Genomic DNA, 27,564 nt, shown 5'->3' on the forward strand with positions numbered 1-27,564 from the left:
GGCGTGCGTATTTTTCAGAACAAGGGATTTCTGATTTTTTATCCTTTTTCTATTTTTTTTCCTATTATTTATTTCCCATCATTTATAAGTGGATTAAACTATCCTTTTTATATTTTTATTTAAATTCTAATAAATCAACAGAATCACGTTTCAAAGACGCCAAACTCCCATCTCTTTACTCTAGAAAACCATACTTGCCTCCACCTATTTCATTAACCGTGCCTCCACTCTCCACCCTTTGCTGCTTCTTTTCCTTACTCCAGACCAGTCTCCACCCTCCTCGACGGGCGCCTTCGCCGCCTCCGTCTCCACCCTTCTCTTCCTGCCGTCTCTTTAATCCAAAATAATTGTGATTCTATAAGAAACCTATAAATACATGTATTGATATTTCTGTGTTCGATTAAATAAAATATTGTCTAATATTTTCACATAGCTTGTTAGTTAATGATGATAAATTGTTTAGTGAACAAAATTGTTATTTAGAATAGTTCACGCAGAAAGACATGGAAAAGAGAAGATATTCAAATCAATATTTTAATATTATTATATCATTGTATATGGAAAAGATTAAAAGAGAAGATATTCAAAAGATTGACAAATCTCGTAAATGATCGGCTGATTTATTAGAGTTTAGGTGAAAATATGAAAAGGGTAGTTTAGTACACTTATAAATGATAGGAAATAAATAATAGGAAAAAAGAATAGAAAAAAGATAAAAAATCAGAAATCCCTTGTTTTGAAAAATATGCATGCCTCGATCCCATATTCTGAAAGGTCAACGAAATTAACCCCTAATAACGAGCTTGTTAGTTAATGATGATAAATTGTTTAGTGAACAAAATTGTTATTTAGAATAGTTCACGCAGAAAGGCATGGAAAAGAGAAGATATTCAAATCAATATTTTAATATTATTATATCATTGTATATGGAAAAGATTAAAAGAGAAGATATTCAAAAGATTGACAAATCTCGTAAATGATCGGCTGATTTATTAGAGTTTAGGTGAAAATATGAAAAGGGTAGTTTAGTACACTTATAAATGATAGGAAATAAATAATAGGAAAAAAGGATAGAAAAAAGATAAAAAAATCAGAAATCCCTTGTTTTGAAAAATATGCATGCCTCGATCCCATATTCTGAAAGGTCAACGAAATTAACCCCTAATAACGAAATTTCTCACACATATAGGAATCGCGAGCCGTCTTTTGGGTCGGCCGGTCCAGTGATCGAGTTTGTGGCCACATTCTCGTTTCACACAATAGTGCAGATTTGGTATGTGATAATAGATCAACCGATCACCTTTTTATTGAAAGAATTTTAGTGTTTCTCGGCATTTCTTTAAATAAACCCGAGTACACTCGAAGATGGCTTGACATGACTTTATTTTATGAAAATATTTTCGGCATAAGTTCACTGAGTGCATCAAGTACTCAGCCCAGCATTTGTTTTCTCTATGTGCAGTTAAAACGTGACGATGACAGAGAATGTTGAGCATTGGGACGAAGACTGTATTCAATAAAAGTTTCGACTACTATTGTATCTTCATACATAGTAGTAGTCAACTCTCAAATGCTTCCGCTACTCTAAGTTTTAAAATCTTATGTTTCCTTGAATCGTTGGAATATTTTCATACCAACTTTGTTACTCCGTGATTTCAGACTATAATTTGGTATTAAAGTTCATCTTTTGATCTATGTCTTACCCTTTAATCGTTTTCCCCTTTCTTCTCCGCTTTCTAATTTCCCCACTAGTCGCGATCCACCGTACTTTCTATCCTTAGGAAGTGCGGTCGTTACAATTTTTTAAGGATGAAAGGAATATGAATTTAGGGCTAGGGAAAAATATCGAAAAAATGATATATCGCTCGTATCGTATTGAAAAATATCGAAAAATTATCGAATTTTTGATATATCGTAATTTTCGATACGATACGATATCGTATCGTAAGTTTTCGATACGATAACGATATGAATTTCCTTATATTGCGATCTATAGTTTTATATCGAAAATACGATATATATCAAAAAATTTTGATATATTAATATTTTCGATATATATCGATATTTTATTTTCGATATATATCAAAATTTTCAATATATATCGATATTTAACGATATATCGAATCTCGGTACGATATATCGAAATTTCGATACGATAACGATATGAAATTTTTTTATATCGAAAGTTCGATATATCGAAACTTTCGATACTATAACGATATGAAATTCTTTCATATCGATATTTTCGATACGATACACGATACAACATTTTCGATACGATATATCGTATCGACCCACCCCTAAATATGATGCAAATATCGTCATATAGAATTCTCAAATAAAATGTATGCATTTTCTAACATCGCTAAAAATTAGAATAAGCATAATTTGGTTAACTACTGATTTATATAGTAGTAGCAGGTAAAATTAGAGCACGATAATACAAAAGAAATAAGTGCTAGATAATTAAACCAGCAAAACAATTCCCAATTAACTAAATAATTCATGCTGTTCCGCAACTTTTGCTTTGCCTTGCTCAAAAGATCCATCAACCGAAATGAAATCAATCTTTTTATAAGGTTAGATTCTGTATAGTTGACTGAAATATTCCCAAATGACCATCTTAATTAAGTAAGCAAATTGGGATGAAAATATGGCTTGCCGACAACCGCTCTAGTTAGGCATGTAGCCTTAACTGACGATAAGCAGATACGCCAGTATGTATCACGGGCCGCCCATTTGTATCAACTGGAGCGGAGACTTCAGCAGCTTCTTCAGCGTATCCACTATACTAACGAACGAGGGGCGCTCGGCAGGGTCACTGCAATTATAAATCAATAGTCGGCAAATGTAGAAACAAAAACAAAGGTAGGGAAGAAGTATTACTCGGCCCAGCAAGCCTCCATCAGAGACACCAAGACTGGGGAGGTGTTTGGTGGGATTGCAAGCCTTCGATTCTGAAAAGCAACTGCTCCAACCACCTGCGAGTTTGAAAAGAGTTGCATGGGTAATTTACCCTAGTTTGATTGACCATGCGTTCATACCTTGTATCAAAAAAAGCATCATGTGCATAAGATCATAAGTAAGATAAAGTAAAAAACTACACGACATAAAGAAATAGACCCCTCAAGGGGTTGTGGGTTTTTTTCTACCAATTGGGGCTCGCCCTTCACCACCCCCATGGGGATGGTAGATTCTATTTCCGGCCCCAACTTAAACACATACTATATCTGTCCACCAAAAATAGTCATATTTTTCATTTTGGGTTGTTCACCATAATTAGTCTCTTAAGTTTCTCTTCAAAACATTTTTTTACGGACGGAGGTAGGATAAGTACTATACAACATGTACTTTATTTCTATTGTTCGCTTCATGATCATACTCTTATCTATAGCTCAGTGTATATTATCACCTGGGCAGGGCTAAGACCGCTCCAAGGCTGTTGCAATGTGACGAGCTCCCATAAAATTACTCCAAAACTGTAAACATCAGATTTCTCATTGCAGGGCTCTCCACGAAGAAATTCAGGGGCCATCCATTCAGGCTGAAACGAGAAAAGAAGACCATTAGATGCTGATTACACATCTATCCATGGAGATTAATACATAGAACAGACAGGGAGATCCGACACGATTGTATGATAGAGAAATATTTATATAGAACGAGGGAGGGACTTACGGTTCCAGCTACAGACTTTGATGAAATGAATGTATTTGCTTTGAATCTTGACAAGCCGAAATCGCACACCTAAGTCGTGTTATAGAAATATTCTTTTAGTTGCAAACTATTTTAATTGAAGCTGGGAGAGACATAATAAGGCGTTACCTTAACAGTCCAATTCCGATCAACCAACAGATTTGGTGATTTCAGGTCCCAGTGGACGATAGGTGGGTTAAGACGGTGAAGATAATTGATTCCCTTAGCCTACACGCAGTTTGAACCATAATTTAATGATTTTAACAAGAAATGAATCGGAAGAACTATACAAGATTCAAAACGAACCACATCGAGACCCATGCGTAGACGCCTCCTCTGATCCAATATCTCCCCAGCAGCTGGTCTGTGTATCAGCCGGAATAGACTGCCCCTGAATCACAAAAAATGAATATTGCAGAGTTTAAAAATTATACAGTCTTGTTTTGTACAAAGTTAAGATGGGTGCTACGATTCAGAACACACGACCTCGGCAAGTACTCTGTTACTATAGATAGATGCGGACGTCTTGTAACAGCTCCCATGAACAGTACAACATTAGGATGACGGACACGTTTCATGATGGCAACCTGCGAAAGAGACGAATAGAAAATTGAAGCATATATATGCTTATTTTATGAAAATATGAAAATAGATCTTAGCAGTTTTTAGAATGTATTTTAAAGCATGGGTGTGTAAATTTGTGATCTAGAGATCACAATGATAGTATTAGGTGATCATGAAGTTGTGGTATAATGGACTTTTATAAAAGTGTTGATTGACAATATAAAAATTAGATACATACAATAACAAAATCAAAAGCTTCTAAACATCCATCACTAAGATTCAAAGAGACATTGTAAAATATGCCTAAAGAAAATTGAAAAGTATCTATACCTCCCTTAGAAACTCCTTCAATTGATCATCATGAAAATCCTGGATGGTTAGAACCTTAACTGCTACATCCTGCAGGTATACTAAAATTTCAGCTACACCAAGTCTTAACTACCGAAAAATATCGAGAAGGGAAAACCACAAATCAAGGGGAAAAAGCATAGATATCAATAAAACTTAAGACATCTGTTTCGCACACAATACTAACCGATCCATGCCATTCAGCCCGATGAACTGTGCCGAAAGATCCTACCAAGCGAAACAACCAGTGCATCAAAACAACAGTTTATCAACTAGTTAGCATCATTTAATACAAGAAACAATCAGAGTACCAGCTCCAACACGTTCTTTGATATGTAACTCATCCCATGCGATCTCAAGCCAATCCATTGCAAGAGAAGGCTCAATGCTTAAATATCTAGGAATCAATGAAGCATGATAATTCACATTCACATTATCATAACATTTGTTCTTAATCTGCTGCTCATCTTTGCTTTCATAGAAGGATACTTTTAGGGGGTTGTCGACCAGCTTGAGCTAAAACCGCGTTTCCTGCTACAACAATCTCCTTTTTGTAAGTTTGTTTTATGATAATTCTGTCAGTTCCTGGTTTAGAATGACCATCTTCGGACACTGCAGCACCAACATCAAAAACATCCATGCTGCTCTTGTTATTTTCTACTCTTTCTGGACGGGTAACGCCCTTGAGTCCATCTGCACGGACTGCAAGTAAGTCCTACATGTAAAAGTGCTAAATTTTTATTTAATTTAATTAAGAATCAATTTGGTCTAATTATTGATCTTCGTTCATGTTTCTGAAAGCTAGTACCTGCGAAATCTGTTTAAACTCATGCCGCAACCTAAATGATCTAGATCTACATTTCTAGGAAGAATATTTAAACTTGCTGAAGATGATAGTTGCAGATAACTAAAATAAAAATATACTAGGGAGAATATGTTTATAACAATAGTTGCAAACCATATCGAGTCCTCAGAAAATGCCTAGCGGCATGTAAAGCCAACCTGAACCCATAGGATTGTTACTCCCGCATGCATACTTTGATTTCACCAATTGACAATCAATCTTATTCTTCAAATCTCGCTGAAATTCTTTTATGTGAGATATTTGAAACGGAGAGGGCACATGGGCAAGCAAATTTCCATTGATTGATGAATCGGGATCATGAATGTGCCCCGGTTGCCCAACTATATCAACAACATATTCCCTGCTAAAACACTATTCATTAGAATGGAGTACTGTACAATGGTACTTTGTAACTTTCTCATCCCAGCGTTTTTTTTTTCGAATGTTAAAACTTTGGACTAGATTCAAAACAAATATTTTGACATGATATTTCGCATGACCTATGCTTCGTAAGAGTTATGAAGGAGTAGCTTGATATGTTTCAAAACTAAATAATCAAATGATCCTAGAATCGCATCAACCAAATCAAGCTCATAACAATTTTACCGCTGAAAGCTATTGTTAATTGAAAAACAATCATGATCTCATGGAGTTCTGTAGCATATATATACAAAACAATCAATCTAACACCAAGAACAAAGAGTCCACAAAATAAAGCACTCATAGAGGAAGTGATGACTGATATTAAGAAACACAAATGAAAACAAGATCTAACCTCAGAATCTTCCTTTCATCCTCAATTTTGATGAGGCATGACGATTGATAGTCAGAATCACAATATTTGCAACCTCGAGCAATCCGACAAGGCAGACCTACATAATCCGCTAGTTTCTGAAAAGAGAAATATAAGTTTTTTCTCAGACAACTTAACTAACGAAGATGATTAGCTATCTCACGAAAAATTTAAAAAAAAAATTAAAAAGTTTATACAGCACTCCACCTGCTGCCTGCAGAGCACCCCCTTCGTTTTGTATGAGTATTTTTTTACAGATGCTAATAATACAAATAAGTTGGTTAACCTTTTTCAGATCATACATTTTAGGATGGAATAACAATATCTGTTATATATACATGATACAAAAGATCCAAGAAAACTGGGATTACATGAAGCCAACTTCACCTTCGACACTGGACTAAATCCAGGATTCATGTTCACTGAAAACATGTTGAATAATCTAGCTAGAAAAGGCATTTTATACCTTTTGAGTATGACAAAATTTTGACTTTTAACCAACTTAAGATCTTAGTTCAACCAATAGACAAACTTCAAATTTCAGTAGCCATTAACTTGGGAAAATGGAGTTTTCTCTGTATAAAGCACTGCTTGTTGAGTTAGATTTAGATGATAAATTATGTGCAAGTTAAAATAAGATTAACTGTGTGGACAGACATATTGACCTTGAAGAGAATCGCGCGGTGCCTGCAGAGTCCCATAGATAGGCTACCGATTGGAAGGACAATGCATCTGTACAAATCCTTAAACTTTTGATCGACCAATTTCCATCCGCGGTGAAGGTCACCTTGTTCGGAAGGAAATGAACCCCTTCAAAATAAACAAGGTAAAGACAATGGAAGGAAGAACACAACATCAACATGTATGTGCATATGTATATGTATATGAAGTTATTAAGTACCCCAAAGAGAGAGCAACAAGTTTTCCAAGTTCCTCAGCCAAAGTGAGGTTACTCTCAGCAGAGAAATAAATCTCCTGAGCTTTATCCTCAAGCTCCCTGAGCTGCGAGTCACCGCGGCGATCCACCAAAATAACCTCCAACGAAGAATCATTGGGTTCGACACTTGAGAGAGCAATCAACGATGGCATCCTTGTAGCTTCCTCGACCTCGTTGCACATCACCCACATATATGGATTCATCCCCAATATGTTGTAGAATCCATCCGTTATTTTGTCATTGTATGACAAGCAACCACTCACCTGAAAGTTGAGACCAAATCAATCAGATTCATACAATCGGCTTCCTAGATAAAATAATACCAAGATATAATCTAGGATTGAGTTGTGAGATTATTTTAGTCATAGGGGGTTAGCTAAGACTAATTATCCCATGATTATCCATACCCAAAGACGATAGGAGACGGTGTCCGCATCGGGGGCCGGGAGAAGCAGAGGCTCTGTCACAAGGGCAGCCTGTTGAGTAAGGCGTTTCGCAAACATGAGCTGCAGGTAGTACCCCTCTTTATACCTCCGTGCCACCCCATCTGCCTCCACCTCCTCCTCTTCCTTCCAATTCCCGTCCAAAGTGGTAGTACCGGAAAACAAGCTGCCGGTGTAGCTAGTGCTCCCCTCACTCTGCAGTGGCTCAATCTCATTGCTTTGCAGTAGCCGCTCTTCCTCCTCGACAAATCGGGACGCCTTCTCCTTGTGTTTCTTGTCGGAGAGCCACTTTACGAAGGCGGCCAGCTGCTTCCCGTGAATCTTGTCGCCATCAACCACCAACTGCTGCTTATTCTCGTGGTCACACGCCGCCAACTTGCGGTCCAGAAATTGCCGCGGGAAAAGGTAAGTCGTTCGATGCGGCATCTTTTTCTGATGATCACGTGAATATATATATATATATATATATATATATATATATATATATATATATATATTTTTTAAGTCAAATCCTCAACAACCTGAAGCTGCACCGAAAACAACAGAGTATCGTCATTCGCCGACGAACGACATCCAAATCACATTTTCATACACACCAAAAATTATAACAATTCAATTAACAATAATTCAACAATTGCAAACTGATAATCAGAGAACAACAAAGAAGATCTGTCACGCCCGCCCTTTATAAAGATAGAAAGAACGGTTTATTGCGACTAGAGTGGGACATAAGAAGCGGGGAAGAAAGAGGAATTGGGGCAGCATTAGATCGAATAGTAATTTAATTAATCATCAAAAAGATGTATCATCGAGTTCAATGTATCTCGGTGTGCAACGCGTTATTCAAAAGATAAATATTTCAGCGGAAGCAATAAAAAAGATGTATCAGAGTGATCGAGTTTAATGTATCTCGGTGCACAACGCGTTATTCAAAAAAATAGTTCAGCGGAAGCAATCAAGAGTAAAAGAATGACGTGAAGACACGACCCATTCTGTCCTGATAACAAGTAACAGGTTCCACTCAACACCCACCACGACTCGTCATTGCTCAACTTGCACATAGGGAAAACATATGCAGGCTCCCCCTCTCCTCTCTCTCTTCGAAATTTTATTTATTTCGGACTATTTCCTTGGAAATTTTATTTATTTGGGACTTGGAATAATTATTTATCCTTGGCATTATTCAGAAATTAATTAAATAATTCCCCACGATGCCCAAAGATTTATTTGAGTGGCCCACAACCACAACACCCACCTTATATTTAGTGAGGCCCCAAGAGATTTATTTAAGTAAAAGAGGCCCAACTCTTAATTTATTTGCAGCCCAAAAAGGAGTCCACCAACTCCCTTCTCAACACAATCGGTACTCCCTCTCTCTCTTCAAATCCTCCCCGGTAATATCATGTTTCCCCCAATTAGATTCAGCAAAAACCCCCAAATCGCGGAGACGCTCAAGGTCGTCGCTTGATCATTCCTCCGTCGTCGACGCGAATTGCCGACCGCCTACCCCTCTCGGTTCCGCCGTCGGCTGAACGCCTGCACCAGCGCCGAAACAACCCGGAACGGCCCCGAAAGATGAGTTTCTTTTACAAAGTTTTTGATTAATCACGGCGGGTGTTCGATTAGTTTGTTTGATCGGTGATGTTACATTGATTGTTTCTTTGTTTTGTTGGAATTAATGTGGGAGTGATGTAAGATGATAGGCTACGAAAAATATGCTATATGGAATGAATGAGCAATTTGAGTTGGGGTGGAGTATACCTTCAACGATGAATCAAACGTCTTCCTCGGTTATGATCTGCACCCACTGTGTCTGTGTCTGTGTTTGTACATATTTGATTGAGTAAGGAATTGTGGAAAATCATATGGAAAGTGAATAGCATTACCTGCTTGAAAACTTGGAACTTGTCGTCTCTATCCTTGGGAAAATTTGTGGTAGTGTTTGCATATTGTGATCACGAGAGGAATGGGAATACCGAATGGGAATACCGTGACTTGTTGTGATTGAGGTGGTAAAGCCAATAATGGGAAATTAATTGGAAATAAATGGTGGTTTAATTGCAGGATTAAAACAGATTTATGGAGGGAGTAACGTTCCGGATCCGTTGTGAAGAAAAAGAATCAAGGAAAGATTAGGCTCAAAGAAACACACATATCACGCACTAATCAATGAGGAGCATGAAGATAGGTATAACGTAATATAATATTATGCATTATGTATTTGGTGGAGAGGTCTCAGACTGTCAGGTTTAAGCCGACTATTTTATGCGCAAACATGAATATTTTTATAGCCTCGCTAAACTACGCCTCGGCATTGAATGCGCACCCTGCTTCACCGTTTGCCACGTATACTTTCCAAAGGACACGTAACTCACTCACTCACTCTATCTCAACTATAGCGTATGTTAGCTGAATCCAGGAGGTCGCAAGGGGGTCATAAACTAACTAGAAAAGCTACTGTTCCATACGGCTGGATTACTATCGCATTGGGAATACGAATTATCATCATTTTAATACTATAATTTTACTATAAATAGACATTTTAATACAATAATTTTACTAAAAATACTACAATTATCATCGCATTGGGAATATAAATTATCAGAATTAGAAAATATTCTAATTTTAATGGCATTAGCAATAATGGCTTATCTTGGAGCTCAGTTCACGGTCTATCTTCATTTTCTCATGCTCCTTGCAATGAGATCATATCTCAGAAGTTTATTTCATTTTCACATTAGCACTATTTTGTATTTTTCACTTTCAATTGTTAAATAAACGAAGAAATTACGAAAGAAGTAAAATGTATTCGGTAGAGATCATACCATTCGGGATTTCTTTATTTACATTGTAAGTCGAAGATGGTCAATCTCTCAAGAACAAACCAGATACAATCAAAGATAGAACAAGATACAATCTACAAGTAACCAAATACAAGGTATTGAACCCTAGCACTAGTCAGCAACCTTGATCGGTTCTGACTCCAAGCCAGTCACCCCTTGTAACAACCTGCACACTCAGTGAAGCTGAATAGTAGACAAGAAATGAAGAAAATCAATCCTAAGAGAATCGAGTAAAGATAAATTAGAAATTCCAAGTAAATTAGAGATTTAGGAACTGTGGCTCAGGTCGCACGCAACAACTTCACCCAGGCCAAGGACCTCATCTAATCTCAACCAACTTACCCAAAGAGAGCACCGTGGGAAACACCAGAACCAGAAACCCTCAAGTTTCACCAACAGTGAGTCACCCAGGCCAACTCAACATTGGAACCTTCAAGCACACACACGAGAACTCTTACACAAACCGTCAGATCGTCAGATCCGCTCAGATCACGCAGGAACATCGGAGAATGACCTCCAACACAACAGATCGAACCGGAATAGTCACTCCATCGCTCGTGTATAATAAACTTGCAGATTGTGTTCGTCGCCTTCACTCCATCGCTCGTGTTTGGAAGCCTCACGAGTAGTGTCAATTTCCAAGACATCATCTCGTGGTACGTATACATATATTGTTTTAGTTTGCGTAGTGTAACTAATTTTGGAACGATACGATGTAGGCGGTTTATGCCAGTGGCCTGTGAACATTGGACTAACGTTCGTGTTTGGGGCGAGTTTGGGATGGATTGTGGTGAAACTACTTAAACCACAGCCATATATAGCAAATCTAATCCTAGCCGTTTGTTCAGCTGGAAATTTGGGCAACATTTTGTTGATCATAATCCCTGCTATCTGCAAGCAGAAGGGCAGCCCTTTCGGAGATGCAAACGATTTGCCTGATTCAGTTCCTATTTTTCAAGATGTTAGATGGCCTGATTTTGTTAAAACATGATTGGAGTTGCTGAGTTCTGCAATATCACGCAAAATAGAGAAATGAAGGTGTACACAAATCCAAAATAAAATTGGAGTAAAATGGAAGAGAAAGGATGACGATAAGTTTGAGGAGGCTCCACCGTCGATACTGCCTAAATTTTGAGAATGAGAAATTTCTTATGTATATGTTGACTAAGTGGGGTTAATTGTATAAGTATTTCCTTTTTTTGTTGAGTCTGCATAATCTTTTGTTAATTTCATTTATGCAGAATATTGTAAATGGCCATTTAATAAAGATATAAATTTTGGGCCTACGAGGTTATTATTTTCTTGGTCCATTATTATTGGTTAAGTTAATACTCCCTCCGTCCCACAAAAGATGTCACACTTTCCTTTTTAGTTTGTCCCACAAAAGATGTCACATTTCCCTTTCTAGTAAAAGTTCTCTCTCACATGAATATAAAAATTATATTTTCTCTCTTCATTTAACACACAAAACAAAACCTCCTAAAATCTCGTGCCGTCCCACAAGTGTGACATCTTTTGTGGGACGGAGGGAGTAATTGTTAGTTGTAGGTTTAATTTTGAAACCTAAATATTAGAATTTTTTTGATAACCAAGAGTTATGAACAATAGTTTTTCATCATATTTTATGTAATTTTTACGTGTTTGTAACCAAGAGTTATGAACAATAGTTTTTCATCATATTTTATGTAATTTTTACGTGTTTGTAATTTGTGGATCTTACTAATTATAATTTGTTTTATGTAGCAGATATAGGTAGATTCGTTGAGAGTTCCATAATTATAAGCGATACTGGAGTATAATTCTTTTAACGTGAATGAGAGTAATTTGTATTGGTCTACTTTGATTCAAGATGAAGGTATTTACTTATAATTTTTTATCGTGAATATTAATAACATTATAAATGCATTAAAATTGTTTTAATCAAGCACACGTTCTCGATTTTTGTTAATTCTTTTGTTATTAAATTGGTGTTAATTATTTTACATATTTGACATTATTTAATTTATGTTTTTTCTTATTGTTTTAATGTTTTACTGATTATTACAACTATTGATTAAATTTTTATACTAAAGAAGTGTTTATTTATCAATATATTTATTTTATTTTATTTGCAGAATTTTGGAATATTGGTGATGTTTTTTTTATTCAAATTATGGTCACTTTGTTGTATAAATACTTAAAGTAGGACCCATATCCCACCAATTTTTTTCAACTCACTTTCCATTACATTTCTTAAAACCCGTGCCGGGGCAAAGTGTGTCAATATTTGGGGGATGGAGGTAGTACTTTATAATGATATTATTATTATTGATAGAAGCTAATTTAGATTGGGATTGACTGTCTTCTTGTGGTCTCTCATTAATTATGAGCAACTAGGGTGAGGTATTGATTCGCGGGAGAAGACGGCACATGTTGATCAATGATGAGGAACTATCTGGCCTAAGAATTGGCTTGGTGAGATAACATGTTTGCACCTCCTCTATTATTTAAGTTATTCTAATCTAGACAGTTCTTGAATCTACTGCCCAATGTAATAGGTTTTTCAGAGTACAACACTTTTTGATTCTCTCTCTGTTCGTGAAAATGTCGAGTTTCTGTTGTAAGATATTTGTCTTTATAATTAGTTTTTGCTTCATTATTATCAACTGTATTTCATGTTTAAGTTATTGGTACAATAAATTGTTATTGTATAAATTTGTGATTTTAGAACTTGAAATAATAATATTGTTTCTCATTCGGTATATGTGTTTTTTTTTTCTCGGTCTAATTTTATATTTTTTAATAATTGTTTTTTATTTATATATGTATGATTTCAGATTTCATATAATGATATTTTTATGAATTTGTAAAATCATTTTACAGTATAAAATAAGTTTAAATTTAAAAAAATGGATCGTGCATCGCACGTGGGTGATACTAGTTCTAGTTATAATAATTGTTGACTTCAATTTTAAAACCTAAGCATTTACTCTGATTTTCCTCGTTATTTGAATATTAATTATCTTTGTCAAATTCTTTATTGAAACCCTAGAATATTATCCTTTCTTAAAGTCTCATTTGTCGCGACCACCCGCATTTTTATTAACTCTAAAAAGGGCAGTCGTGACAAATCTGGAGACGACGACGGTGGAGAGGCGGCAGCTGTCGAACAAAGCTCCTGATCTCGCAGTCATCAATCCAGCTTATGCGGCTAAGGAAAATAGGTAACTAAGTCATCAATACTCAATTAAAATGAAATGTTTTCTTTAAAAAAGAAAATTCAATATTTTATAAAAAATAATTGTACTCTACTATTCAGGTATGTGTATGCGGTGATATTAGGAAAGCAGACGGGGATTGGGGTTGTGAAGCTAGACCTAAACATGGAGGGTGACGAGGATTGCACGGTGGCTAGCCGTCTGTACGGGCCGGGCTGCTATGGTGGCGAACCATTTTTTGTGACAAGGGATCCGGACAATTTGACAGCAGCGGAGGATGATGGTTATTTGGTGACATACGTGCATGATGATAATGCTCAAGAATCAAAGTTTTTGGTAATGGATGCAAAGTCGTCTACCCTAGACATTGTCGCAGCTGTCAAGCTGCCACAACGGGTGCGTGGTGGCTTCCATGGCCTCTTCCTGTCGGAACTCGAACTTCATAAAATCCGGATGGCATCATCCTGAAAATATCGGTGGTGTTTACGTTGAAGTTTCGGAGTAATCATCCAAAATTTTCATTCAGAATTCATATTATAAACATAACTAATACTCTCTTAGTCTCGTAAAAATAATAGTGTGCAACTTTGATAAGGCTCGTTTCATGCATCGGTTTAGGGATAAAATTTTGTGCATTTGGGGCGCTAATGTGCGTTATTGAGTTCAGGTGCGTAGTAAATCTGCTGGGCCTAGGAGTTGTTGTTACCTGACCTGGCAGATGCAAAAGAGATGAAATTGAAGCAAAAATCAGAAGTCGTCGTTCGGACCTGGGAGAATCAAAAGTTGGCGACGGGAGTAGAATGGAGCGAGAGCAGATTATTTTAAAGAAGTCTTACTCAAGGGCAAGAGCGTCAAATCACCAGAGGGATACCCTAGGGATCAGAGCCTCACATATATAAGGAGCTCAACCTTGAAGAACAAGACAGTCACTTCGAGCCACTTCTACACTTTCTTAGCTCTAGCTTTCGTTCCATGCTTTAGTTCCACACTTCAAATTTCTCATTTCGACTGCTGCGCACTTGGATATGGAGGATTCTGGCCACCGTGGTTCTAGTCATCATCGTTATTTTGCTATGTAACACCGCCTAGTGAAGGCGAAGAAACAATCTTACATGCTTTCGTTTAGTTTGTTTTCGTTTCAAGTACTTTGTGGTTTCAAGTTTCGTAACTCTAGTTCTCGACTTTGATCTAACGGATTCATATCTGTTTCTAGTTATTATGGAAGTTTATGTTTGCTTTTGTTGGATCTCGCTGAGTTAATCTTATTTCTTGCCTTTACTTTTGTTCTTTGTTTATTGTTGGATGTTTGGAGCTGAGATCTGTTGGTTTGTTGTTGGAGGTTGGGGATTTGCGTATGGAGATGTCTGGATTTGTTGAATCGTGGTGTTTTAGAGTTGAAGTTTCGCATATTTGGTGCTTGATGTTTACGTTGTGCATGATTATGGCTATTTACTTTCTGTTTCTGCATCCTTTAGGTCCAGTAGCGTAGATCTGTTAGTTTAGGCTTTAGTTTCTCGTTTTAAGTCTAGATCTAAAGTTTACTCTGTTCTCATGGTGTTTAATACTCTGTTTTATTTGCTATTCTCGTTTGATTCCCGAAGAAGATGAAGTTGTTGGTAGTTAGAACCAGATCTGCTTTATGTCAGTACTTTTCTGCATGTATTTTACTTTTTCTGCATATCCTCCAGACCCTGTCAAGTACGATCCACTTTGTCTCTTTTACTTTTCTGCATGCTTTTCCAGACCCTGGTAGTTTAAGAAAACTTGTCTTGCTTTTCGTTTTATGCTTGTCTGTCCAAATTAGGAAAGTCTGTCTAGTTAAGTTTACTCCAGTTGTCTTAGAACTTTAAAATATCTCAGTTTCTCCAAGTCATGTATGTTCCGTACGTTTTCATTTCTTAGACCCAGTAGGTAGATTAAAGATTTTCTATTTCTCAGACCCGGTAGTTTTAAGTTCTCGACCCACAAAATTGCGTGGCAGCAGCCCAACCCTTTTTTTCCAAAACATCCTCAAATGCAGTTTCGTAACTCCTTCTTCCTCGTGGGATCGATCCTTTACTTCCCTGTGCTAAGTTGTAGTATAGTGGGTTGAGGTTTTTGAAGGAATAGAGTGCATCCAACGACCCCTTTCTGATAGTTTCATGATCTTCTAGCCTCCGAAGTCTAGTCGAATCCTCTGGACCTGTTAGATCGAGTGACACATATCACACCGCACCGCACGTCTACTCTAGTCCTGTCAAAATGGCGCCGTTGCCGGGGAACGCATGGTGTTATTTGTGTGTGTGCGAATGTTTTGGTGTAAATAAGTCTATTTACTACGTTTTCTTTTGTTTCTTTTTTCAGTTTATGAACAGGAGCTACCGGTTCGGACACTGGAACAACTCACCTGGTTGGAGAAGCGCCCAGACTAGTTGGTGGGTCAAGGAAGCAATATTCTTAGTTACCACCAGATCGGGGCTTACAACAGGAGATCCAGTTCACCTGAGTTCGGAGAGCGACGAGGAATCAACTTCGTCAGTAAAGAAGGAACCAAAGTCAACCTCAGAAACAGAGGAGGAAAGCGTTGAAGGTATGGACAACGCAGGCAACGACGACCCGGAGATCGGCTGGCTCACTGCTCATTTAGATGGCGAGCCCGCCCAGGCCATCGTCTCTACCCAGCGATAGAGGGCATTCGACATCAAAACTAATGTGCTGGGTATTCTCCCCACTTTCTCGGGTCGGAGGAATTAGTGCCCATACGAATTCCTCAATGAATTCAGTAAGCTTTGCAGTATTCAGAAGAGGCCAAATGATGCAACAGAGGAGGATTACCGACTACGCGCGATCCCGTTTGCGCTAAAGGGGGAGGCTAACACGTGGTTGTTAAGGCTGCCACCCGACTCAATCAATACGTGGAAGGATTTCAAGTTGGAGTTCCTGGATTACTTCTTCCCTTCTAACAAAACGAATGCTCTTAAGAAGGAGATCTAGGAATGCAAGCAAGAATATGATGAATCGTTGAGTCAGTATTGGTCCAGATTTAAGGGGCTGCTCAATGCTTGCCCAAACCACAGGATGATGGAAGCCGAAACCTACTATCTATTCTATGAAGGGGAAAAACCTGAGTCCAAAGATATGATGAATACCGCTAGTGGAGGAAATTTCACCAAAAGGAAGGTGAGCGAGGCCCGAGAGATACTGGGAAGATTAATTGATGCAAAGAAGGCATACGATTCACCTCGTACCATCCTAAGGAGAGGAAGTGCGGATGCAGTCAACAGTGCAAAATGAAGAAAGGATGGATGCCCGAGTGGATGCAAGGATGGATATTAGAATGGAGCAGCTGGAGAAGACTATTCTAACCGCACTGGGGAAGAACGACTCACCGGGTCCAACGGATAAAGAAAAACAAGCACTGGGTCCAGAAGATGGTTACAATTATTGCGGGTCTCAAGGAGGGATGGATTGTCCAGCCCATATAAATGTTGTAGGAAATTGGAACCAGAATAATCACGGCGGCAATTGGAACCAGTGGAAGATTAAAGACGCTCCATGGAGGGACAATCCATGCTTCAGGTGGTCCGATAGGAATCAAAACCCTCCACTCCAGATTACTAACTCAGAAGGAAACCAAGGGAACCAATCCAACTGGCCGGAAGGAATCAAGAGGGACAGGGCAACTGGAATCAAGGAGCACAAGGTAATTGGAGTCAGGGAGGTCAAGGAAATCAACCCAGCTGGAACAATAGGAATCAAAATAATCAGGGAAGCTCATATGTACCCCCACACCAAAGGAACAACAACTATCAGGGACCAGGGAATCAGTACAACAATAACCAAGGAGGTCAAGGAAACTTTCGCCCGCATCAAGGGGGTGGACCAAATCATGGTCAAGGACCAAGTGGTAGTCAACCGAACTCCCGGACCCAGAGGAATCTGGACGATATGGTCCATGACCTAGTGAGTTCTCAACAGCACATGCAAAACAACTTGTTGGCAAACAATGACGTGGTCCACAAGCTCCAGGATGCTCAGCATGAACACAAGGCCGCGATGGATCTGATGTCGAAGCAACTATCTCAGATCGCGACGTCCCTGAGCGACATGCGAGGAAATGAAGGGAGGATTCCAGCCTCAGTAAAGTCACCAGAAAGGGCAAATATCAGCCAAGTTACCCTGAGATCTGGGAAAGCATATGAAGGGCCCAAGTTGAAGGAAAATGATGAAATGCCAGTGCCGATGAGCGAAGATGTTATCCACCCGGTCCAGCAAAAAGAAGAAGTTAGAGCAGAGGATGATATCCAAGCCGGTGACTTGGGAGGATCGTTACCTCGGATGGCTGACCCATTTTTCTTAGACCCAGAGCCTGAGGTAGAAACTGAAAAAGAGAAAGGAGAGGCGGAAGAGCCCTCTAAGGAAGATCCGACCAACGCAACAAAGAGGATTAAACCTTTCCCCTACCGAGGGGATGCCAAGAAGAAAAAGGACAACCCCGTGGATTTCATGGAGATCTTTGGAAAGCTGGAGATCAATCTCCCGTTCCTGGAGGCTATGAAGTTGCCCCCGTTCAGTAAATTCATTAAGGAGTTCATTGCGGGCAAGGCAAAATTCGATGGAAAGATCGTGATCGGGGAGAATGTATCTGCAGTAATTCAAAAGAGGATAATGTCGTCGAAGCAGACTGACCCAGGTATGTTTACCTTACCTATCACTATAGGAGGTGTTAGAGTCGAGCATGCTATGTGTGATCTAGGTGCGTCTATTAATGTGTTACCGCTTTCCATATATAAAAAACTGGTAGGAGCAAGAATGACTGATACGAAAGTGGTGATCCAGTTAGCTGATAGATCATGCATTAGCCCTGAAGGAGTGTTAGAAAATGTGATAGTAAAAGTTCATGATTTTCTATACCCTACTGATTTCCATGTGATAAAGATGAGTGAAAACGAGACCACTGAGTCTAGTGGCGTTCTTTTAGGAAGACCATCTTTTTAGATTATAATGGGGAGAAATTCACTTTTAGCATTGATGAAGCTATGAGGAAACCACTTGACGTGGAAAACCTCCACTTTGTTGATGTGATTAACCCTCTGGTCCAGGAGTTTCTTGAGACCGAACTATTGCAGGAACAGGCTGACACCTCAGAGATGACTGAATCCATGATGAAAGAAGTTGCAGGATGGTGTGAAGCAGTTATTAAACAAGGACTATCTGATGAAGAAATCACGAAGGCAATAATGGATTTCTGTGGCGAGACAAGATCCCCTGGGTCTAAGGGATCAATCCAACTGGCCGGTGTGGAAAAGTTGCCAGAGTTGGACGAGCTGGTCAAGAAGGTATGGAGAAGAATCCGTTGCCCCCTGAAGTACCCCCTCCAAAGAAAGAGTTGAAGAACCTTCCTCCGGGTCTGAAGTATGCCTACCTAGGCGAAGGCGAATCTCTGTCTGTCATAATCAATAGCCTTCTGACCCAGGAGCAGGAAGTCAAGCTATTGGAAGTGCTGGGGAGGAACCAGAAAGCAATAGGGTGGACTCTATCTGACCTAGTGGGGATCAGCCCCGACCTATGTATGCACCACATCCGGTTGGAAGAAGGAGCCAAGGCACACCGGGATCTCCAGAGGAAGCTCAACCCCAACATGAGAGAGGAAGTCTTAAAGGAAGTATTGAAGCTGCTGGCCCTGGGAATCATATACTCTATTTCCGATAGTGAATGGGTGAGTCCTGTCCATATGGTGCCGAAGAAATCAGGAATACAAGTAGTCAAGAATGACCGCAACGAGCTTGTGCCCACAAGGTTAGTCACGGGGTGGAGAATGTGCATAGACTACAGGAAACTCAATGCGGCCACACGCAAGGATCATTTCCCACCACCCTTCATCGACCAAATGCTGGAAAGGTTGGCGGGAAAGCAATACTTCTGCTTTCTAAATAATAAATTGGATATTCGGGTAATACCCGATATCCATTCGGGTTATCCAATACCCGATTTATCTTATATTTCAATACCCAATCCCATATCCAATCCCATAAAATTGGATATTGGGTATCCAAATCCGGCGGATATCGGGTCGAGTATGGGTAAATCCAATACCCGATATCCGTATTCCCACCCCTAGCTACAGCGGATACTTCCAAATCTATGTCAATCTGGAGGATCAGGAGAAGACTACATTTACCTGCCCTTTTGGAACATACGCCTACCGGAGAATGCCTTTTGGTTTGTGCAACGCACCTGGGACATTTCAGCGATGCATGATGAGCATTTTCTCGGATCTACTGGAGGACTGCATAGAAATTTTTATGGATGATTTCACCGTATATGGGGATTCTTTCGAGACTTGCCTGGGGCACCTGAATGTTGTTTTGGAGAGATGCAGGAAGAAGAACCTGGTGCTGAACTACGAGAAGTGCCATTTTATGGTCAAGGAGGGGATAGTCCTGGGACATGTTGTATCTGAGAGGGGCATCGAGGTAGATCAAGCAAAGGTGGAGGTAATCTCTAAGCTTCCACACCCAACGAATCAGAAGGAAATTCAAGGATTCTTGGGGCATGCAAGGTTCTACCGAAGGTTCATTAAAGACTTCGCAAAAATTGCCCAGCCCCTGACAAGACTTCTCCAGAATGATGTGGAGTTTGAGTTTGATGATAAATGTAAAAAAGCCTTCCAGTTACTCAAGGATCGTCTGGTCACAGCTCCGATAATCTGCTCGCCCAACTGGGACTACCCCTTCGAAGTAATGTGCGACGCAAGTGACTTTGCAATAGGAGCAGTGTTGGGCCAGAGGATCGAATCAAGCAAAGAGTTATGTCATATTTTATGCCTCAAAGACGTTCAACCAGGCCCAGAAGAACTATGACACCACCGAGAAGGAGATGCTGGTTGTGGTGTACTCATTTGAAAAATTTCGACCATATCTACTGGGGTCGAGGGCAATAGTGTTCACTGACCATGCAGCCATTAAATATCTCCTAGCCAAGAAGGAATCCAAGCCAAGGCTAATCAGATGGGTGTTACTATTGCAAGAGTTCGACTGGGAAGTCAGAGATAAGAGAGGGACCGAGAATAGAGTGGCTGACCATTTAAGCAAGATTACCCAGGGAGAAAATGAGGAAGCCGTCCCTGATGCTTTTCCAGAGGAGCACTTATATTACTTAGGGGAGTCCACTAGACCAATCAGATGGGTGGCAGTGCTAGCGTTAACTGGGCCCGAGGAGTCGGAGAAGCGGAAAGGCAAACCGAATGACGAGCCTTGGTTCGCGAACCTGGCGAATTATTTAGTTACTGGAGAACTACCTGCCGCACAAGAAATCACTAGGGCCCAGAGGATGAAAATTAAAAGTGAATCCAAGTACTACTTTTGGGATGACCCATACCTTTGGAAGATGGGTCCAGATCAAGTGATAAGAAGGTGTATTCCAGAGTGGGAGCAAAGAGACGTGCTAAACCACTGCCATGCACTAGCGTGTGGTGGCCATTTTGGCCCAAGGAAGACGGCAAGGAAAGTTCTGGATAGCGGTTTCTACTGGCCTTCGTTGAATAAGGATGCTTATGAGTTTTGCCAGAATTGTAATAGGTGCCAACTGACCGGAGGGATTTCTATGAGAGATGAGATGCCACAGACTCCTATAATAGTCTGTGAGATCTTTGATGTTTAGGGCATGGACTTTATGGGCCCATTTCCATCTTCATATGGAAATACGTATATATTGGTTGCTGTGGATTACGTTTCCAAAAGGATAGAGGCCAAGGCTACAAGTTCAAGCGACGCGAAGGAAGTTTCGAAGTTTCTAAAGGTCAATATTTTCAACCGATATGGCGTGCCCCGAGCGATCATCTCAGACCAAGGGACTCACTTCTGCAATAGGACTGTAACGACCCGCCCATCTAGGGTATAATAAATGCGGCGATCGTTATCTAAACAGACTTAAATGCATCAAAGATCATAGGCTAGGGTTCCATTTGAAAAGAGATTTTCACCAAAGCATTAAATGAACAATTTAATAAGAAAAGAATTTATGCTTTAGCAAAGAAATCCAAAAAAAAGGCTATCACCATAAATGCTCCAAAGTAGCAAAGGTTCCAAAATATTTCCAAGTGTTCTATACCCAAAATATACCCACGAAATAACAGTATTTATCCCAACAAAAGATCATAAGTTTTCATAAAAATAGCATAGCATAGCGGAAGCGACCAAGAAAGAAGTGAGGCTATGTAAGAAGACACAACGACACCTTAAGTACCAACAGATCATTCTATTATTCTCTACTCAACACCGCCGCCCGCTCGTCACCACTCAACCTGCACATAAGGAAAACACATGCAGGGCTGAGTACGATAAACATACTCAATGGGCTCATTGCCGAAAACAGTTTTATCACAAATATAGTTATTATCATGCCATTTTCAAGTGTCCGTCGGGGTTTTAACTTTAGAAAGACCCGAGGCACCAAAATATCTTCTTTCTCAAATATCACGGTCGCGCAACCATTTTTCTCATAGACGTTTACCATATCCTCATTCTACATGACAAGGAATGCGGCCGCAATCCAGGTCACTAGACCGGCCGACCCGTACGCCAGCACTCGGTCTAACATTGGTGTACACTAACCCAAGTAGAGTTTGCGGCTCTACAAGGATCCGAATTCGATTATAACAATAGTGGCATAGCCACGAGGGATAGGCACGACAAAACAAATCAAGGCATGATAACACATCTTTCATTCTCATCAATATCATTTTAGGACAATGTCCTTATTTTAAAAGAAAGCCCACCTCGTAGGTTTAGCTCGATAGATTTCTTTTCTCCTCGTTTATCACGCTGAGAGCGGGAAGTATCACCTTTAAATTAGGCGTATCACAAATCAGTTTCAATCATGGATCAATATTATGCATGACCTCACGTTTTCCCTTTTCCCCTTGATTATTTTCAAATTCATCAATATCAAAATCAAAGTATGATTAGCATATCATTTTTATTCAAATAACAACTCCAAAATCACCAATAATTCGTATCACACATGAGTGTTCCACACACACAACACATGCACACGATCACCACACATGTGCACACCGATCGAGGCGTGCACACACACACACACGATCACGCACACACACACACATTCATGTATCCCCAAAATTCACCGATTAAAACCCCTTTCGCTCGTTCTAGATGCATGTGGATTCAAGAACGAACGGTAGAAACAAGGAATTAGTCTTGATTCTTCAATAATCTCTTGAATTTCACTTGAATTCTTCTCAATTGATGAAGAAACCTTGAAGAAAACTTGAAGAAAACTTGGAGAGAGTGGGGGTGTAATTTTCGAAAATATGGGGAGAGTGGGGGCGCCGGTTTTTGATGATGCTAGGGTTATGGTCTCTTCTCCTATTTATAGAGTGCCATATAATAATATCCAAATAATTAAATAAATAAATATTTGGAAGATATGGTAGAGATAATGGAGAGATTTGAGGAAGTGGCGTTGAAAATTGTTGAGAATAAGGAGGAATTCGAAAATTAGGCTTAAATAAATAGCCTATGATTTAATTTGAATATTTCACGGAGCAGAATAATATATCACGGAGCAAGAATAAAATAAAATACTCCTCACTTTAATAGGAGATAGGCGTGACTTTTCCTCTTCCAATAAGGAATAAATTCAAATCCTAATTTAATTAGGATATGGCAAGATATGGTAGATATTCTAGTATATTTATATTTATTCATGGAATAGAATAAATAAGGGATCAATAAAATAAATAATTCCTCCCTCCTTTCTAGATGAGATTTTCGAAAATCTCAAGGAAAAATCAAAGTGGATATTTCGAAAATTCCATGTAGGAATTAGAGTATTTGGACTTTGGATTTAATTTGGATAACTATCCCAAACAAATAATTAAATCCAAGAATAATACTATTTCTTCTCCAATAATAGTAGTGGCCGAAAATTCCACATGAATTAAAATAAATGCTCCTATTATTTTTCTCACTCATCCCTTAGGAAAATAAATAATAATTCCCCCACAATTATATTTCTCCACATCAAATATTCACATATTCAAAATCAATCATCTCTTCACTTTCACTTCATTTTCTCATCGTATTGACCTTTCAACGGCCACATCATTTTTCCACATTTTTGACTATTCAATAGCCACGTCAACATTTCAACAAGTTGACTATTCAACTCAATCTTCATTCTCATACGCAATTAGGTCACAAAGACACTATGCAATTAATCACTCATCAAATAATTCACATATCATAGCATTTAAGGCATTTAATGCAAAAATTTTATAACCCGAAAATTAGGGTTTGAAAAAGTGGGGCGTTACAAGGACGATTGAAGCACTGATGAGAAAATATGGAGTCCACCATCGGTTATCCACTCTGTATCATCCCCAGTCAAATGGGCAGGCTGAAATCTCAAACCGAGAGATCAAGGGCATCCTGGAGAAGACGGTGAATACATCGAGGAAGGACTGGAGCAAGCGTCTGGGTGATGCCCTCTGGACCTATAGAACCGCTTACAAAACACCAATAGGAATGTCACCCTACAGATTGGTATTTGGAAAAATGTGCCACCTGCCCGTGGAGATAGAGCACAAAGCGTATTGGGCAGTCAAGGAAATGAATATGAAGGCTCATGCCTATGAGGAAGAGAGGAAGATGCAACTGCAGGAGCTAGAGGAATTGAGGCTGGAGTCATATGATTCAGCCATGTGGTATAAGGAGAACACCAAACTCTGGCACGGCAAAAACCTTCGGGTCAAGGAGCTGCAGGTCGGGCAGAAAGTACTCCTGTTTCAGTCAAGGCTCAAGCTCACGCCTGGAAAGCTGAATTCCCAGTGGATAGGGCCTTACACAATTGTTGGCATTCGACCGCATGGAGCAGTGGAAATTCAGGGAGTCAATGCAAACTCTGTTCCTTTCCTTGTTAATGGTCATAGGGTGAAAGTGTTTAGGGATAGCTCGGAGTTGTGTGAGGTGGAAGAAATTCCACTCCACACACCTTCCACTATTGCCTAGTAAGTCATGTTTAAATATTCTTCGGGAATTACTGGGTCAGGTAGATAGGGTAAAATTTTCGACCAGTTGACTGGACCAGTTAATTCCCAAGAATATTTAAACATTTAGGTGTAAATAATATGAAAAAGTTTTTTTTATGAAAATACAGAAAATATATATATACTTCTAAAACCCAAAAAGATTTTTGAAATTCTGAGCGTCTGAGGAAATGCACAAATTTGAAAAGCTTATCTCTTTGACCAAGACGTTCAGAAAATTTCATTTTTTTTAAATGTTTAAGATTACCCGATCAGAGGGAAGTGAGAAAAATCAGGGGGAAGTTTGAAATTTGAAAATTCAAAAAGCTGGCGAGGCGTACGGTTGCTTGCGTCAGAGACGCGACCGTTCGCCTGCAGCCAATCATGATATTCCTTTTCAGTTTTTTTATTTTCTTTCCTTTTTCTTTTCCTTTTATTTCTTTTATTTTCCTTTTATTTTATTTTTCCTAAAATAACTTCCCTCACCTAAAATTATTTTCTCATAACTCCTAATTCCCAAACTTTTCTTTCTCTCTCTGCAGATCCGAGAACCATCAATACCACCGCCATGAACCACCACCGCCACAAAAACACCGCCGTAAACCACCACAGTAAACAAAGATGCATGGAAATCCATCGGTGCGCACAGCCCGCGGGAAAAACCCACAAAAAAAAGGACCAAAAAGGCGGCAACGGAGGCGACGAGTTCGGTCCCCGCGGCCGAGAAACCACCATCACCGCCACCAGAGAAAGATCCAGTACCCACACCACCTAAAGTTCCACCACAGCCCATGCCGACCGAAGTTCAACCACAACAGGACATTGGTCGAGACAACCCCGCCGCCGAAATCATTCCCGCCGGAGCAGAGTCCGACGACGAAGATCTGGATGAAGAGGAGGTCATACAGGAATTCATGAAGAAATATGGGAAGAAGCCAAAGGCGAGCAAGTTCTTCGCCAAGATGTCGGAGGCATGCCGGAAACAAGAAGAGGTAATTCCTGCCCTAACCCCACTTACAATTCCACCAAGGCCCAAAACTTTAATCAAAACACCCACTGCACAAGCCTTACCCACACCTTCGGAAAATCCCCAAATTTTACCCAAAACCCTAACCCAAGAGACGAACCCCCCACACACTATCCCTCAAACAGAAGCCGAACCCCATGCCGAACCCTCTGTAAATGAAGAAGAAACTGGAGAGGAGGAGGGTGATAGGATGGATACTGAGGAATCAGAAAGAGATGAGGGAGGTGGTAGTTTAGTTGAGCAAGAAGAAATACTGGACGTAGAGGCCACTGGGTCAGGGGATGAGGAAGACAAATGAGAGGGTGAAGATGGTGGGGAGGGTGATAAAGTAGAGGAAGTAGAGCAAGAAGAAACAGGGAATGTGGAAGAGATGGAGGAACAGGGTGTAGAGAAAACTGGGGATGACGAGAAGGGTAGCGAGGGTGGAGAAGGTGAACAAGGTGAGACTAGTGTTGATGAAAAGGTTGAAAAGGATGATGGGGATGTTGATGAGGAAGTTGTTGAGAAGGAGACAGAGGAGGAAGAAATTGCTGACAAGGAGGATGTTGAGAAGGAAGAAGAAAGAAACGACAGTGGACAAGATGCCGAGAAAGAGTGTGAAGAGATTGAAACTGACATCGTCGTGGTAGATGATACAACTACTGATGACCAAGTAACTCCAACGGATGAGAGGTTGACGAGGAGGCATTCTCGTCGGAATAGGAAGCAAGTGGATGAGGCAGAGGCAGGCAGGTCCAAGCGCCTGAGGCTGGAAGACATAGAGGAGACAGGGGATGATATCCCCCTGGTCCAAGAAACTTTGCCAGCCGAGGAGGAGATCTCTCCGGAGGCCCTGGAGACGAGATATGAGGCGGAAAGAAAAAGGAAGGGTAAGCATGCTGCTATGCCCCAACAGAAGAAATCTCGCCCCGCGAACACCACTGTGGTGATTAGCGAGCCGGAGGCGATCCGTGTGCCGTTTGCCCATCCAACTGAAGAAGAGGAGGCTGAGATACCAGCCGTGGAGGAGAGCCCTTTCGAAACAATAGAGGTCCTTGTGACCAAGAGGTTGTTGGAAGCCATGGTCCAGCTTGAGGACCCAAAGCTGCAGAAGGCATGTGATGACCGAGCCACGAATGGGAGGTCGGCGAAATCCGGAAAGAAGCTGTGCCTCTCGGACCTGGAGGAACTGGGAGTGGAGAAGAAGTTCATCTCCTACTTCAAAAGCATCGGGTTTGAGTGGCTTCTCAACCACAACAATGCGGAGGTGCCGGTGGCTCTGGTGAAGGAGTTCTTCACATCCTTCAAGTTCAAACAATCTACAGATCTCGATGCAGACACAATCTCTTTCAGGCTGTTCAATGAGGAGATGGAGATGAGTATAAGAGAGTGGTCGTTGAGACTGGGACTACTCACGCCCGAGGAGGAGGAAGAAGGAGCGTGGAACGAGAGAGAGATCGGCTCACCCAAGAATACAGCAGGCTTCGATGCAGAGGAGGCCTGGAGGATGGTTGCCCACAAGAAGGTGGCCAAGTTCAAGACAAGCACATCAAAGGGGATACACATCACCGACCCTGTACTCCGATTGGCACAAGTGTATATCGGGTACAATCTCTTGGGTCAAGTGGGTGCAACCCTCACTACTCCAGAGTTTCATGTGGTGTATGCTGAACAACGTGAAGGTCCACCTCGGGTACTGGACTGCCTATGCATGCCAGAGAGTCAAAACTCACTCCGTAGCCAACCTGCCAATGTGTAGCGACCCAGGATACTTCGATCTCCCGTTCTTCTTCAACAAGGGATTGACGATAATGAAGGATGGCGTGTTGAGATTTTACGAAGTAGGGAAGGCTGATGGAGTGAG

General features: G+C 40.2%; 2 protein-coding genes, 3 long non-coding RNA genes and 1 pseudogene across 5 annotated transcripts; 3 read left to right on the top strand and 3 right to left on the bottom strand.

Moving 5' to 3' along the window:
• Positions 1 to 2,441: 2,441 nt before the first annotated feature.
• Positions 2,442 to 8,077, bottom strand: LOC125219067 (annotated as a pseudogene).
• Positions 8,078 to 9,233: 1,156 nt separating this feature from the next.
• Positions 9,234 to 9,877, bottom strand: LOC125219070. The gene is made up of 2 exons (XR_007176074.1): positions 9,512 to 9,877; positions 9,234 to 9,444 (listed from the first exon to the last, which is right to left on the bottom strand). It is a non-coding gene; the product is annotated as an uncharacterized LOC125219070 (long non-coding RNA).
• Positions 9,878 to 10,433: 556 nt separating this feature from the next.
• LOC125219068 lies at positions 10,434 to 10,903 on the bottom strand. Its single transcript, XR_007176072.1, has 2 exons — positions 10,811 to 10,903; positions 10,434 to 10,651 (listed from the first exon to the last, which is right to left on the bottom strand). It is a non-coding gene; the product is annotated as an uncharacterized LOC125219068 (long non-coding RNA).
• Positions 10,904 to 11,031: 128 nt separating this feature from the next.
• Positions 11,032 to 11,765, top strand: LOC125219069. Its single transcript, XR_007176073.1, has 2 exons — positions 11,032 to 11,124; positions 11,188 to 11,765. It is a non-coding gene; the product is annotated as an uncharacterized LOC125219069 (long non-coding RNA).
• A 5,860-nt stretch (positions 11,766 to 17,625) lies between these two features.
• On the top strand, positions 17,626 to 18,642 carry LOC125220377. The gene has a single exon (XM_048122548.1). It carries the CDS (start codon positions 17,626 to 17,628, stop codon positions 18,640 to 18,642), a length of 1,017 nt encoding a protein of 338 aa, XP_047978505.1.
• Positions 18,643 to 26,091: 7,449 nt separating this feature from the next.
• LOC125220378 (myb-like protein X) lies at positions 26,092 to 27,459 on the top strand. The gene has a single exon (XM_048122549.1). It carries the CDS (start codon positions 26,092 to 26,094, stop codon positions 27,457 to 27,459), a length of 1,368 nt encoding a protein of 455 aa, XP_047978506.1.
• The last annotated feature ends 105 nt before the right edge of the window (positions 27,460 to 27,564 follow it).

This window comes from Salvia hispanica, chromosome 4 (assembly GCF_023119035.1).
Source record: "Salvia hispanica cultivar TCC Black 2014 chromosome 4, UniMelb_Shisp_WGS_1.0, whole genome shotgun sequence".
NCBI classification, from domain to species: domain Eukaryota; kingdom Viridiplantae; phylum Streptophyta; class Magnoliopsida; order Lamiales; family Lamiaceae; genus Salvia; species Salvia hispanica.